The 13,029-nt window shown below is 35.0% G+C and overlaps 1 protein-coding gene across 1 annotated transcript in view; it reads right to left on the minus strand.

Annotated features, from left to right (window-relative positions):
• CNTLN (centlein) overlaps window positions 1-13,029 on the minus strand; it is a 196,498-nt gene that overhangs the window by 99,925 nt on the left and 83,544 nt on the right. Inside the window, exon 9 of the mRNA XM_086479875.1 lies at window positions 2,464-2,589. Within this exon, the coding sequence (XP_086336001.1) occupies window positions 2,464-2,589 (126 nt within the window). The remainder of the gene's footprint in view (window positions 1-2,463; window positions 2,590-13,029) is intronic.

Consider the following 13,029-nt stretch of genomic DNA (forward strand, 5'->3'; position numbering starts at 1 on the left):
ATCAAATATTAACTCTCAGCCACCAAACTCTTACCAAATTCTTAAAGACCAACAGTAGATTGACGTACTTATGCTTTGGATCATTTAAGTACCAGCTTGATAACTTGTTATTCAAAATCCATTAAACACTCTTACTTAGTTTTAATATTCCCCTCCCTAAACAAGGATGCAATCAGGTATGCCTTTTTACTTTTCAGTATGTCCCGGACCACAGAAATGAAGCCAATTCTGTACCAAAACTGTGGACACTCTGAACTTACACGATTACCCTATTTATACTAGCACTAAAGACAGTAAGAGCCAATTTTCCTTAGCCAGAAATAAGTCAGATGAGAACTGGAAAATCCTCTGAATGGGACCTTGCCCTTTTCTTTCTAATACTGACTGAGGTCTCAAATACTCCAGTTCCTGAAAACACCAGAAATAATGCTGTTCATCTTTTTTTTTTTTAATTGTTACCAATTTTTCAGAAGGACTGATGGATAAAGTTACAATTTCATCTTCAGGATACGCGTGATCTGTATGTTTATTGATAGAGCAAGCTTTTTTTTTTTGAGCAAGTATATTTCCAGTAATCATACAGTCAACACTTTGCTTGAGGAGGCAATAATGAAAGTGCCAGTTCTGAAAATGTTGATCACATGCATTATTCTTTGTTGGAAGCAATGCCCGAGAGGAGGCTAACATAAAGAAATCAAACAATACCAATAGAATTTTTCTGATGTTAATGTTATCACAGTTGAGTTCACTGTCATGCTGGCAATAGCCTCACTGAATTCTGAATGTAGTGACACAACAGTGTTTAATACACTGACTTGGGCCTCTACAGTTTCTTTTCAATCAATTAAAGCATTCTGCAGAAGAAGCCAAGTAGGTTTCCTAGAGAAAATGCAAGGAGTTCATATATTAGTTTCAGGGAGAGATACAAGACTTAGTCCTTAAAGACCTCATGGATTAACAGTTGTAATAAACAGAGGTCCCACACTTGCAACATAGTAAAGCTGCACAGATCCCTAAATTATGCTTTAAGATGAAACAAAAGAAATGACAGAGGCAGTATGGCAAATGGTAAAAACTATGTTATGAGGTCATGTAGAGAGAGTAACAGTTCTTTCTCTCCTGTTAATATGCTTAGAAAATCAGAGTGCTCTTCTTCACTCCTCTTTCCAGAAGAAAACACAAAAGAAATGTGGAACCCTCTATCATTTAAGACAACAACCATACACACTGGTGTGTGAACTTTGCTGCCAAGGGTGGAGCAGCTGTAGGTCCACAGTGCCAGAGTAATCTGTAGCATCAGTGTCTGGCAGGCCAAACAAGAGTAACAAAGAGGTAGCCTGCCAAAAGCCAGTTCTCAGGTAATGTTTGTAGGACATGCCTTAGATTTCTCAACAGAGAGAAAAAACAAAACAAAATTAATCTTCTGACTCCCAGGAACAAGGAGCAAGATGGCCTGTAAGACTGAATTTTAAGTCTAAATCATCTTTCCTGTTCATATACTCTTGTGTGTGTTAAGACACTACATTAAACTCTCTCAAGTATACAGGGTCATGAACTTTTGTATTTGTGCTAAAATATAATTCCCACTCACGTTTTTTTCTAAAATTGACTTATCACATTTGAGTGTCTTTTTGCATGAGGCTGGAGCTCAGACTAGGGTTTGTAGGGCTCTCCAAACTTTTTCATGTACCTGACATTTATCACAGCATGTTCAACATAACCAGTTCTGCTTTAGGCTACACACACTGAAAATATGTTTAAAATTCCATCCCTCTGAACAAACATAAGCGACAACAAAAAAAAATAAAAGGGAAGGGGAGGATCTGGGGCTTGTATTCTGAGGTGTAATTTGAAACCAACATGTCATTCAAAAGGTAGTATTTTTGAAACAAAAAACAAACTAACAAAAAACTATAAAACAGGGACAAAAGTGGAAATTGTAATACACACCCAATTAAGCTTTTCTATCCAGGGCTGAGGGGAGCGGTTTGGGGGGGTTTACAGCGTTTCTTAGAACATCAACTTCTAAGTCAAAACTTCCAAGAGTACAAGGGGTAAATCACTTCTAAATAATTGACTTCAACATTTTAAAACACGGGCTTCACTGTACAAAAAAAAAAAATTTCTTTGTACTTTATGCTTCACTTTATTTCTATTTGAATACATGAATTTCTCTGAATATATATTCTGAAACACAAATTTTGAAAACATATTTTAAAATCAAGTATTATTGATGACAGCTTGAACTAGGCTTCCATAGGACTGCAGGTGTACCATCATAAGAAACCCAGCAGTAAAGGGAAAAGGTAAACTAACGGAGAGTGCTTTCTTGTGCTAACAAACTTACAGTCCATAACAATATGTGCATTTTGCTTTTTTAACATGTCTGTTTATTTTGATATATCTTTATCTATGCAAGCTTATAGCTAGAGGTTTTTCTTATTTTTATTTTTTTTTGTTCACCTTTAGCTGTAGTGTCTTCTGTAAGTTTTCAATCCTCCTTTCAGCTATTTTAAGCTTCCTTAGCGCCTCTGACTCTCTAAAAGAGCTCTTTGGGGACAGAGACCTTGAACGTTTCACAGGTGGTTCCTGGAGAATAAAACAAGGACATGGTTGAACTAGTTGGAACACCGGATTATGAAAGACATGCAGAATTAAAGAAGAAGTAATTTTGAATACTAATAATGAATTATAAAAAAAAAAAAAATCTGCATGGAATACCAGAGAAATAACAAGCAGAATTACCACAGCGCTACCACTAAAGGTTTCTCTGTGACTCGTTAATGAGAATATTCATTTACATTTACATTGTTTCTTTCAGAATAATGATGTCCCATTAGGGAAGACTAAAGGGTTATAGACTCAGAAATGCAAGAAACCTCATTACAAAGGAGGGTATAGAGGCTGGTCTAATTGCTCTATAAGGGTCCAAGGTTACACTTGATAGGACAACCAGAAACAAGAGGGAAAGGATTTTTTTCCCTTTGAAATAGTTTAACACACTGTGAAGTTGAAGGAACAATATGCTTGAGGAATATAAATACAACAGACAGTAGATCTTATACCACAATGACCATATGGTCATTAACTATAATGTGACTGACTAGAGACAAGAATATGTGTTTATATTATGTACAGCTTCATATAGCAATCTGGAGAAAGAACATGTGAAAGTAACACTTAAACTGGGCAGCTTTCTTGTTCATTCTGTCATATGTCCTTACGGCGAAGAAAGACAGACCTCATCAAATTAGACTTTCTGATTTTCTGAATAACTTTGGTTAAGGGCAGAGAAATTACTAATACATACTTAATACCAGTAAGGTAAAATGCTATTACACAAATAGACAAAGACAAACAAAAACTTAAGATTAATTGTGATTATTGTGTTGCATGCTACTATTTTCACTGTAAAATAACTGATTTACAAAAAAAGGAATTCAGGATAAAGTCTTCTTCAGTACTATATATTTCAACACTTTTACTATTCCACTGAATTAATTTAATCTTAAAGAGAATTTTAATTAGCAAATGGTGTTTCTTTCTTTGACCATTACCTTTCAGTATTAAACGTTTACAAGACACGGTACTTTAAATCATATGGGATTCCAAAGAGGAGGGAAAAAAAAAATTCATGAAACATGAGAAAATTATAATATCACATATTTAAGAACTTAAATATTGCCAAGGTGTTTTTGTCATTTGGTTTTGAGTTTCTTTTGCTTCTCAAATGTGCCTGAAAGAGATTAAAATAAACAAACAAACCCAGAACTAACATTTGAAAAGAATTTTAGTACATTTAAAATTTGAATGTCAAATTGACATATTTTGCATATTCCTGTCAGTTCCATTATATAACAGAATATAACTAGACAAAAGTTTTAATGAACATCTAAACCAGTATTGCCTAATTTATGATTTTATATTGACAGTATAACTGATTAAGAGTACACCTCTTGGAAATAGTAAGAGTACTGATTTATATTCTTTTCTAAGAATTCTGGTAGAGATATCCAAAGTTTACTTCAGTTAATAGATGCTAATATTAATCAGAGAAGACTTTAACATTGCACAAAACCAAACTGATCCCCTTCATATGTCTGAATCAGAACATCTCAAGACCAACATATCAAAAAACATACTCATCTTCAAAGTCCCAGATTTCTTGAATAAAGACAAGATCTCAAATAAAATTTTTATCTTCCACATTTCCAAATCATTGCATACTCATACAAATCTTTCCTAAAAATCCAGAATGCATTATTTTTCAAGAAACATTCCCTAGTTAAACTTTATATACAGAAGACTTGAAAAATACATGATTTCTCTGAAATCAGGAATAAAAGGTCAAAGCAGAGCATCTGTTGCCAAAGAGAAGGACAAAAAAGGAAAAGAAGTGGACCAAACAGCACAAGACTGCTAAGAATAACTAGGCAGAGAGACTCTATGGAGGAATGGAGGAAAGAGAAAACACTACAGAAAAATGTAAAATTCATAGTCTTGCTGCTTTATTCAAAGGTGATCAGATAGAATGAGTACACAACAGTTTTTCTTTATATATATACACACACAGAGACTTTATATATAGCTACTTGGGATTGCACTGTGAATCTTTTTCACAGGGCCACCGTACGGGAAAAAATAGAGAAAAATTCTAACTCTTCACAGACATTGAAATAATTCCCTTTGAGAACAGGTGGGACTGGTGACGTACATTAAGAAACATTCTATGTGTGAACATATTTTAACCTGTTTAGTCATCAGACTAGAGGTCTGTGGAGAGAAGGAGCTAGGTTTGGGCTTTACAGCTACACAGGTAGTTTGAAGGCAATCTTTGCTAAGAAGTCAAACAGTTTAATTTTCCTACCAAGACAGAAAAGACCATGTAGTAAGATACACTGCAATTCGATTGCCTGGGGCTGCTCAATTTGGAAGATGGCATCTGTAATACTCTTCTCACAACTGCAAACTTTGCTGCTGCTGCTGCTGCCAGGTTTAGGCATTTAATTTGTAATTCGACCTTCAAATTCTACAGTAAATTTAGACATACCTGTAATTAAATATATACATAAATTGTAATGTTTTAAATATTTCCTAAATGTTTAGGAGTAAGAAAAAGTCATTTTATGAGTAAAGAACGTTAATCCAAGTCAGTAAAGGGTAACAACAGATGATTTTTTCATCAAATGATCCTAAAATATGTTTACAAAAGACTAAGCCAAATAGCAGAAAATCAGAAATAAACAGGCTTTGTAATATTAAGAGATATGAAACTTTGCGACAGAAGATTTAATATAAAGAAATAATTGGTAAGTGGATGGGACACACAATAATTGTTAATGGAGGTATAGGAAGCAAAAAAAGAAAAGATGCCTCTTTCTAAACAACCTTCTGTTACCCATCTGCACCATTTATCAGTTGAAGAAACAGAAACGTTGTTGAAGCCGAACCGGAGGCTGACAAGATACAGGTGGGATTTCTTTTGGAGAGGAAAAATGGCAAATTCTTGACTCACTATGTTTCAACAGGAACTTTATAAGTACTGCAAGTTAACTCATGCCTTTTAATATCTTGACATTATAGACTTAGAAGAATGCTATAGAATGTATATCAATAAAAGGCAATTATAAATCCCATGCATAATACAATGGCAAAGCTTAGCTATAAAAAAAACAAGGTCTGTGTTACTGAATCAGCCAGCAGATATATGGATGGCAGTTTAATTAGGTGACAGAAATCATACCTAGCTCACAGTTACAAAGTTTAAGCTCCAAAAAGAGCTCTAGGAAGTTTAAGCAACTGACTCTTAAGTCCTCATACAAAATGGCACTCAGTTGTACCACCTTCCACAGAGACTCGACTATCAGTGTTACAGTTGCCTCTTAAGTACACACTTAACATCAAGAAAAATAACTCAGCATATGGGCATTTAACAAAGCTTTTAACCACCACATCATCTGTCTTGCAAAATAAGTTTTTTCTATTACTATGTATGACTGTAGGCAAGGGATTTGATTTTCTGTAATTCACAAAAATCAACACTAGCTTATCAATGTATATATATCACTGCATCCTGCAGAACCCAACATAGATTGAAACATACAGTCATGTGGCCACACATCCCAATTTGTCACACTAATGTCAAGTTTCTGTTTTGTCCCAGGCCCTTCTTTTTAACATCTTTCCAATTATTTCTTCTTTCAAAATCTTTGGCTTTTTAGAACAGAAAGTAACCAAAGAATGTCATTCTGATCAGAAGCGATTCCATGTTTATTTGTTCTTTGTATCCTGGGAATGCACATAAGGGGGGGATGAAGGATTAACATGACAGTGTCTTTGTGAAACTGAAAGGATGACTATTGTAAAACAGGAACTGTATATCCAACATATTTTTGCTGTCAAATCAAGCACTAATCACGTCTGTCGTGAATACTTTTGTTACAAAAGCCTGAACAAGGTAATGGGAACATATTTCATTGCAAGGGAAAAATCAGTAAAGACAGCAGTACTACCTTTTCTATTTTATATGTATATTTTGTAATCCTAAAGTCTGAACATTTCTACAATTTTCCATACTGTCTTGCTTAAATACAAAGGATGTGTAGTCTGTCAATTTAGCTCCCAAAAGTTTTACTAGAGACCGCATGCACATGTGAAAAAGTGCACATATCAAACAACCCTGAGTATTGAAAAAGCATGACTAGGATCTACATACGAAAACAGGAAAAGATTCTCTACAACAGGATTTAGAAGTTTGTATTTAGTTTTACTCAAGGGAGTGTAATTACTCTATTCCTGATACAGTGATCAGTCCATGACAAGCACAGTACTCTCATTTACGTTATTCCAAGGAAAGAAGAAATTACATTGTGGTAGGTTAACCTTGGCAAAGGATCAAACACCCACCCAGCTGCTCACTCACTCTCATTCCTCACCAGGACAGGGAGAGAAAATAGGATGAAAAAGCTTGTGGGTTGAGACAAAGAAATGGAGATTGCCTACCATTCACCGTCATGGAGAGACTTGACTTGGGGAAAATTAATTTAAGTTATTGCCACTTAAAACAGATTGTGTAGTAAGTAATAAAGAAAATATTAAACCAACACCTTCTTCCCACCCTGTTTCACAGGCCTAATTTCACTGCTTCACCCCTGACTACCTCCTGCTGAGCAACACAGCGAGATGGGGAATGGTGGGTTACAGTCAATCCATAACAGCTCCTCTTGGCCACTCTTTCCGCCTCACACTTTTCCCTTGCTCCGGTGTAGGGCCTCTCCACAGGTTGGAGTTGTCAGGATAAACCTGCTCCAGAGTGGGTCCTCCATGGGCCACAATTCCTGTCAGAAGAACCTGCTTCTGCATGGTCTCCTGTTCACATACTGAAGTTTCTGTGAGGGAATAGCAATCTGCTCTGGAGTGGGCTCCTTGACAAGCTGTAATGTGGACATCTTCTCCATGGTGGTCCTCTTCATGGGCTGCAGGGAAATACCTGCTCCAGCACTTGGAGCACCTTCTGCCTCTCCTCCTTCTCTAACCTTGGTGTTTGGAGTTCTGCACCTTCTAGTCTTCTCTCTACACTGACCGTGCAGCATTTTGTTGTTTCTTAAACACATTTTCAGAGGTGCCACCACACGCTCCTAAAAAAATGTTCTAAAATATGTCTTTTCCCAAAACCAGCATGCAGCACACAATATTGAGATAGAACAAGCCACACAGTTTTCAAAGGAAATCTTGAGACAGCAAATACGAGAAAAACAGGAGAATTCAAAACAGGAAGCAGAGCGTGACAGGGTCCACCCTTGTAGACTATTTATACCACACAGAACTATATTCCTATTTGCTTCCTTGCTACAGAAATCTCTTCCAAGTTTCCCATATTCTATATAATCACAATAAATAATAAAAAACTTTAGATGAGGAAAAGGCTGAAAACTGAAGAACATCATGACTCTGGCTAATTTAATAAATCAATTTAAGCCATAGAATTATTTATGGATCTATTTAATTAGCTATAGTTTATAGCTGTTACATGCTGCCTATATTTGACAGCAAGTCATCATGAAAGAGACAGTCTAGCACTATACATACTAATATAAAATTAAAGTATAAACTGAAAAGGACATTGTTGTCATTCTTCATAGAAAAAATACAACATCATTCTTGATTTTTATCAAGAAATTGAAAATAAATCTTTTCAATTTATAAAATCATAATAATAAACATTTATACTTACCTTATTTTCTTTCCAGGGCAAGAGGGTCATTCTGATAAACACCTCAAAATATCTGATAAATATTTATTTTAACAAACCTATAAAGAATTAATCCTTCAAATATTTCATTTAATTAAGAAACCCTTATTCAGTATTTAATAAGGTAAAACCTTCTACTCCCAACAGCTATTCTAACAAGTCTTTGGCAGATAACACAAGAACCATTCAAACAAGCTTCCAGAATTATAAGCAGCATCAACAGACATTAAAATTATTATCTGGACCCTTGAGCAAAAATGTTGGCTTTACCAGTCTGACTTAGACACAAATACACAAGACAATAAAACTATCCTACCTCATGCTTTCTTCTAGTCCTTATATTGCTTTCCAGAGTATCTGTGGTGTACAAATTATGCTCTGCTAGGTTAAAACTTGCTTTTATCAATTTCTCCTGTAAAAGCTTGGTTTCAGATTTTTGCATTGCAGTAAGACACTCTAGCTCACTTAAAGAAGGCTGTTGAAATACCTAGAAAATGATTGTACAGGTATATTACATTAGTAGCAAAAAATCAGAAGCATAACAAACCATTTTGATAAAACTGCTTAGAAAAACACAACATTACAAATAATACAGGAACATGCAAGAGCTGTAAATAATTCTGCTTTTGTAAATGACTCATGAATCAATAATCAAAACCAGACCCCAAAGTCTTAACCAAACATTTTCACATCACCATATTTTCCAAATGTACAGTCTTAACAATGGTTGAGATTTATACTGATGTTTCTTCCGTAGAACTTATTTTATCACGGTATTTTATACCTCACATGCTGTCAAAATTTCTTGCCAAAATATTTTACTTCCTAGACTTGTTTCTGGTGAAATTTCAAGTTGGTAAGTATCATTTGCCTATCAAACATGGCGAAAAAAAAAAAAAAAAAACAACACAAAAGAAACCCTTAACTGCATATTCTACCAATAAAGATATTCTTAGTTAAAAACTGTCTTGGAAAAGTACCCCTTTAATGTAAATCCACATGTATCCACTATGTTCATGAATGCGTACAGCACAAATGCTGTGGTGAAATCGAAGGCTTACAAAAAAAAATAGATGTCAATTCTAGATCAGTGTTACTCAAGGCAGGCACGTGATTTCACGAAGTCACTGAATTCCAGGACCCTTCCCAGCTATCAGTCCTTTTACAGCAATTCCTTAGCACAATACAACACTCCTGCACACTGCTCACCTTGGCCCTGTTACAAAACCTGTTCAGACCAAAAACACATTTTCATTGGTAACAGCTATCTTTAAGTCACACCCCTGACATCCAATAGTGGACTCGTATGTGTACATATGACTGAGAGTGATCAAGTTACCAAGGCTTGATAAATTACTCCTTAGCAGTTGAGCTTTCATTAACCACCTGTGATCACACCTCACCGAGTCACAACCACAAGGGAAAACAACGTTAGCTTAGCATAAGCAACAGCAATATGCCTGTTGTGGCTGTCTACGGCAATCACGAAATGCTTTAGCTCAAAACTCCTCCACAGTGCTTTAAGGCTGGAGACACATGCTCACCTTGCAACAGCTGTGCCAGACAACAATGTCATTCCCAGATGGTCAACACATTCAGGCAGCTGGAGGTTAACACCCCAACACTATTGCTGAAAGAGGAAAGAAGGTATGGTGCAAGCCCCCTCCCCTAATCGATTACATAAATAAAAGGGCAGGTTGGTTTAAAAAGTCAATGCAAGTGGCTTAAGCTGACCCAGCTGACCTGGTATTGCACTGATTAGGGCAAAGTCATGAAACCCCTGTTGCCAGCGGTGTGCTCTGACAGTAATGACAAGCAGCTAGTAAACAGTAAAACTGTCAATCAACATAGCTTGATCCAGAAGACAACTTTCTCAAGACTGACTAAAAGTTTTATTTTACACATACCTTCCCTAATCAGCAAAGTTCTGTCAACCTGACTTGCTTGCAACTGTTTGAGCATATTCTTAAGGCAAATGCTCACTTCAATAGAGAAGAAAGAACTTGGTACAACTATCACTTGCTCCTACTATCTCAATTACTGGTATGCTCCAAGCAAAACAAACGAGATATACTGACAAAAATCAGAAAAGGTAGCGTAAAAAAAAAGCAAAAATCTCCAAATTCATGTCCATCAAGAAATGAGATAGTCCAAAGTCGATTAAAGTCAATCAAATAAACACCTTAGCTTAGTATTTGACAAACAGATCAATGGGCACAGCCATTTCATTTCTTCCTATGCAGAATATGAAGCTTTTTGTAAAGTATACTATAAATTCACACTTTCTACAAATAAATCCCTAATTAGAAATACCAAGCATTTATTTCAGAAAAAATGTAGCTTCTCATACAGCAAACAAACACAGGAAAGTTGTCAGACAGAAAAAGTTGCCCATGCTTTTGCTGACTGTTCCTTAAATAATTTCTGTTGCTCATTTTGCATAATTTAGGCCATATGTAGTTGTAAACAGATGTCATTTCCACCTATGATCAGCAAAATATCGGTTTATGTAACTAAAAGAAAACTCTACACCAAGAACAAAAGGGAAAATAGAAAAATGAGGAGTAGACAAGCCATGCATTGAAAAAAACATTTAAAAGAAAACTGGGCTTTTTGATCATTTGAGCAAAACATTAGCACTATATAAAAAGGAAAAAAAAAAAAAAACCCAAGAAAACCTAGAAGGCAAATAGTGCCAGTAGATAAGCAAAACGTAGTTATACTTCAGTTATATATATTTTTACTTGAACTTTCTTGTTTCTTATTAAGAAAAATAAACCTATCAACTTGTCCCATTTTATTGATTTCACAGCTGTATGTAAAAAAAAAAAAAAGACTTCTACGTGTAACATAAGTTGTACAATTACATTAGTAACTAAAAAAAGAATCAACAGCTTCAATTCTGTTATAACCGCTTTAATTCACTTTACCGTTACTTAAAAATTCCACAACTGTTAAATGTTGCTGGCTTTGAAATCATGAGAATTACACAAATTTAGTTAACAATTAACTTCTAACTGTATAACTACTTTTTAATTTCTTCTTCAAAAATGAAATGCAGAGTGTTTTGAAATGTAAATCATTTAAGGGTCATAGAATATATCAAATCCTTGCTCCTCTTTATCAGTGAAGTTCTGCTACTGACTTTAATAGGACCAATATATGAACAGTGTTCTTCATTTTTTGGGTTTTTTTTTCCCTACTCTTTCTTCTTCTAAAAGGGATCTCTAGAAATTACCATGCAACAATACTTTTTTCAAATTAAAATACTGTAAAGGCACAGTTTCTAACAGAACTCTTACAACAGCCTTTGGGCACATGTATACACACACGTAATTCCTGGAAAACCGAACAAAACCAGTCTTAGATCTTAACTCGCACCTCCAAAACGCCTATGTTTTTGCCCTCAAAATATTCAGCAGATCACTGTTACAAATACAGACCTTGCTATATAATTTGGCTCTACAATATCATTAAAACCTGCTCCATTTTTTAAGTATGTGAAGTTTCTTCAGTTTCGGGAATTTTAAGAACCTAGATTTAACCTGAAGAGATACACATAAAAATTGAGGGTTTGCTCATCAATGGACTCCAGTTTAAGAAGAGATAGGTATCATTTTCTGTTAAATTCAACAAATCATTCACTATTTGATAAATATTATTCTACATTTCCTAGCCTAGAAGACTCTGTTTACTCAAATATCAAGAGAAATGTTAAACATTAATTTTTAAAACATGAAAAGAGATCTTCCAAAGACAGAAAGCGGAATGAAATTTCTCTCTCTGGTCTTTTCTTTCAAATTCATTGTCTATTTACCTTTATATTGTTACACTGTTACGTTCCAGGTATCCTTGGTTAAGGGCAAAAAGAAAAATCACCAAAACCAAATTATTTAGTGAAAAGATTTGGCTAACATGAGAATCTCAAGTAATTCTGTATAAAATGACTCTATGAACAACCCAGATTTCCAAGATTTATGCATGAAGAAAGAAGTGCAATTTTGTCACATGCTCAGAAAGAAATGTGACCTTTTCTTGGCTTTTCACTTTCTAGCTTTACATCTGAACTCCTATTTGTAACCTAAGAACTGAGGGAAATATTACAACTAGTGAGGCCAAAATGGCAAATAATTTGGACTATAATGGAGCTCTGATTTAAAAATCCTAACATTATCAGAAAAAAGTACAATATAGCGTTTTAAGACTGAGGAAAACATTCAACATCCAAGCTCTGTATGAAGAATATAGTCCAGTTTCATAGTAAAGATCAGAAATCTGCAATCCAGAAAAATAAAAACAATTCATATGCTAAGTGTCAGCACCAGGTTCTTCATGGTCTCTGTCTCAGAGTTATCATTGTAGATCTTTGATCTTATGGACTGAAGTAGTAACTCACCTCCACAAAGACTTCCATGAAGGTTCACTTCCTAAAGTCTTTCCCGATTCTTATGGCTAAAACTAAAATCCCCAGGAGACAGTCATTTTAGTCTACAGATAATGTTGACCCTCTTCACAGTCTATCTGTCTGCATATTGAGTGCAGCAAATGAGGGCTTTCACTCAGGTTTAAGCACCTTAGATTAGATTCTACTGCATTACAAAGTCTAGCTTAACAGAATAGTGGTTTCTTCTTTCACTTAGCAAAATCAGTTTATATCACACAGCATTTTATCACAACAGATACATAATTTTTTCATACTGAAACTCAATTTAACATGCAAAACATATTCCAAATAAATGTCAAGAGGCTTATTTGTGTTTTAAATAACAATCAAGAAA

Source organism: Leptosomus discolor, chromosome Z (genome assembly GCF_034619465.1).
Source record: "Leptosomus discolor isolate bLepDis1 chromosome Z, bLepDis1.hap2, whole genome shotgun sequence".
Taxonomy (NCBI): Eukaryota; Metazoa; Chordata; class Aves; order Leptosomiformes; family Leptosomidae; genus Leptosomus; species Leptosomus discolor.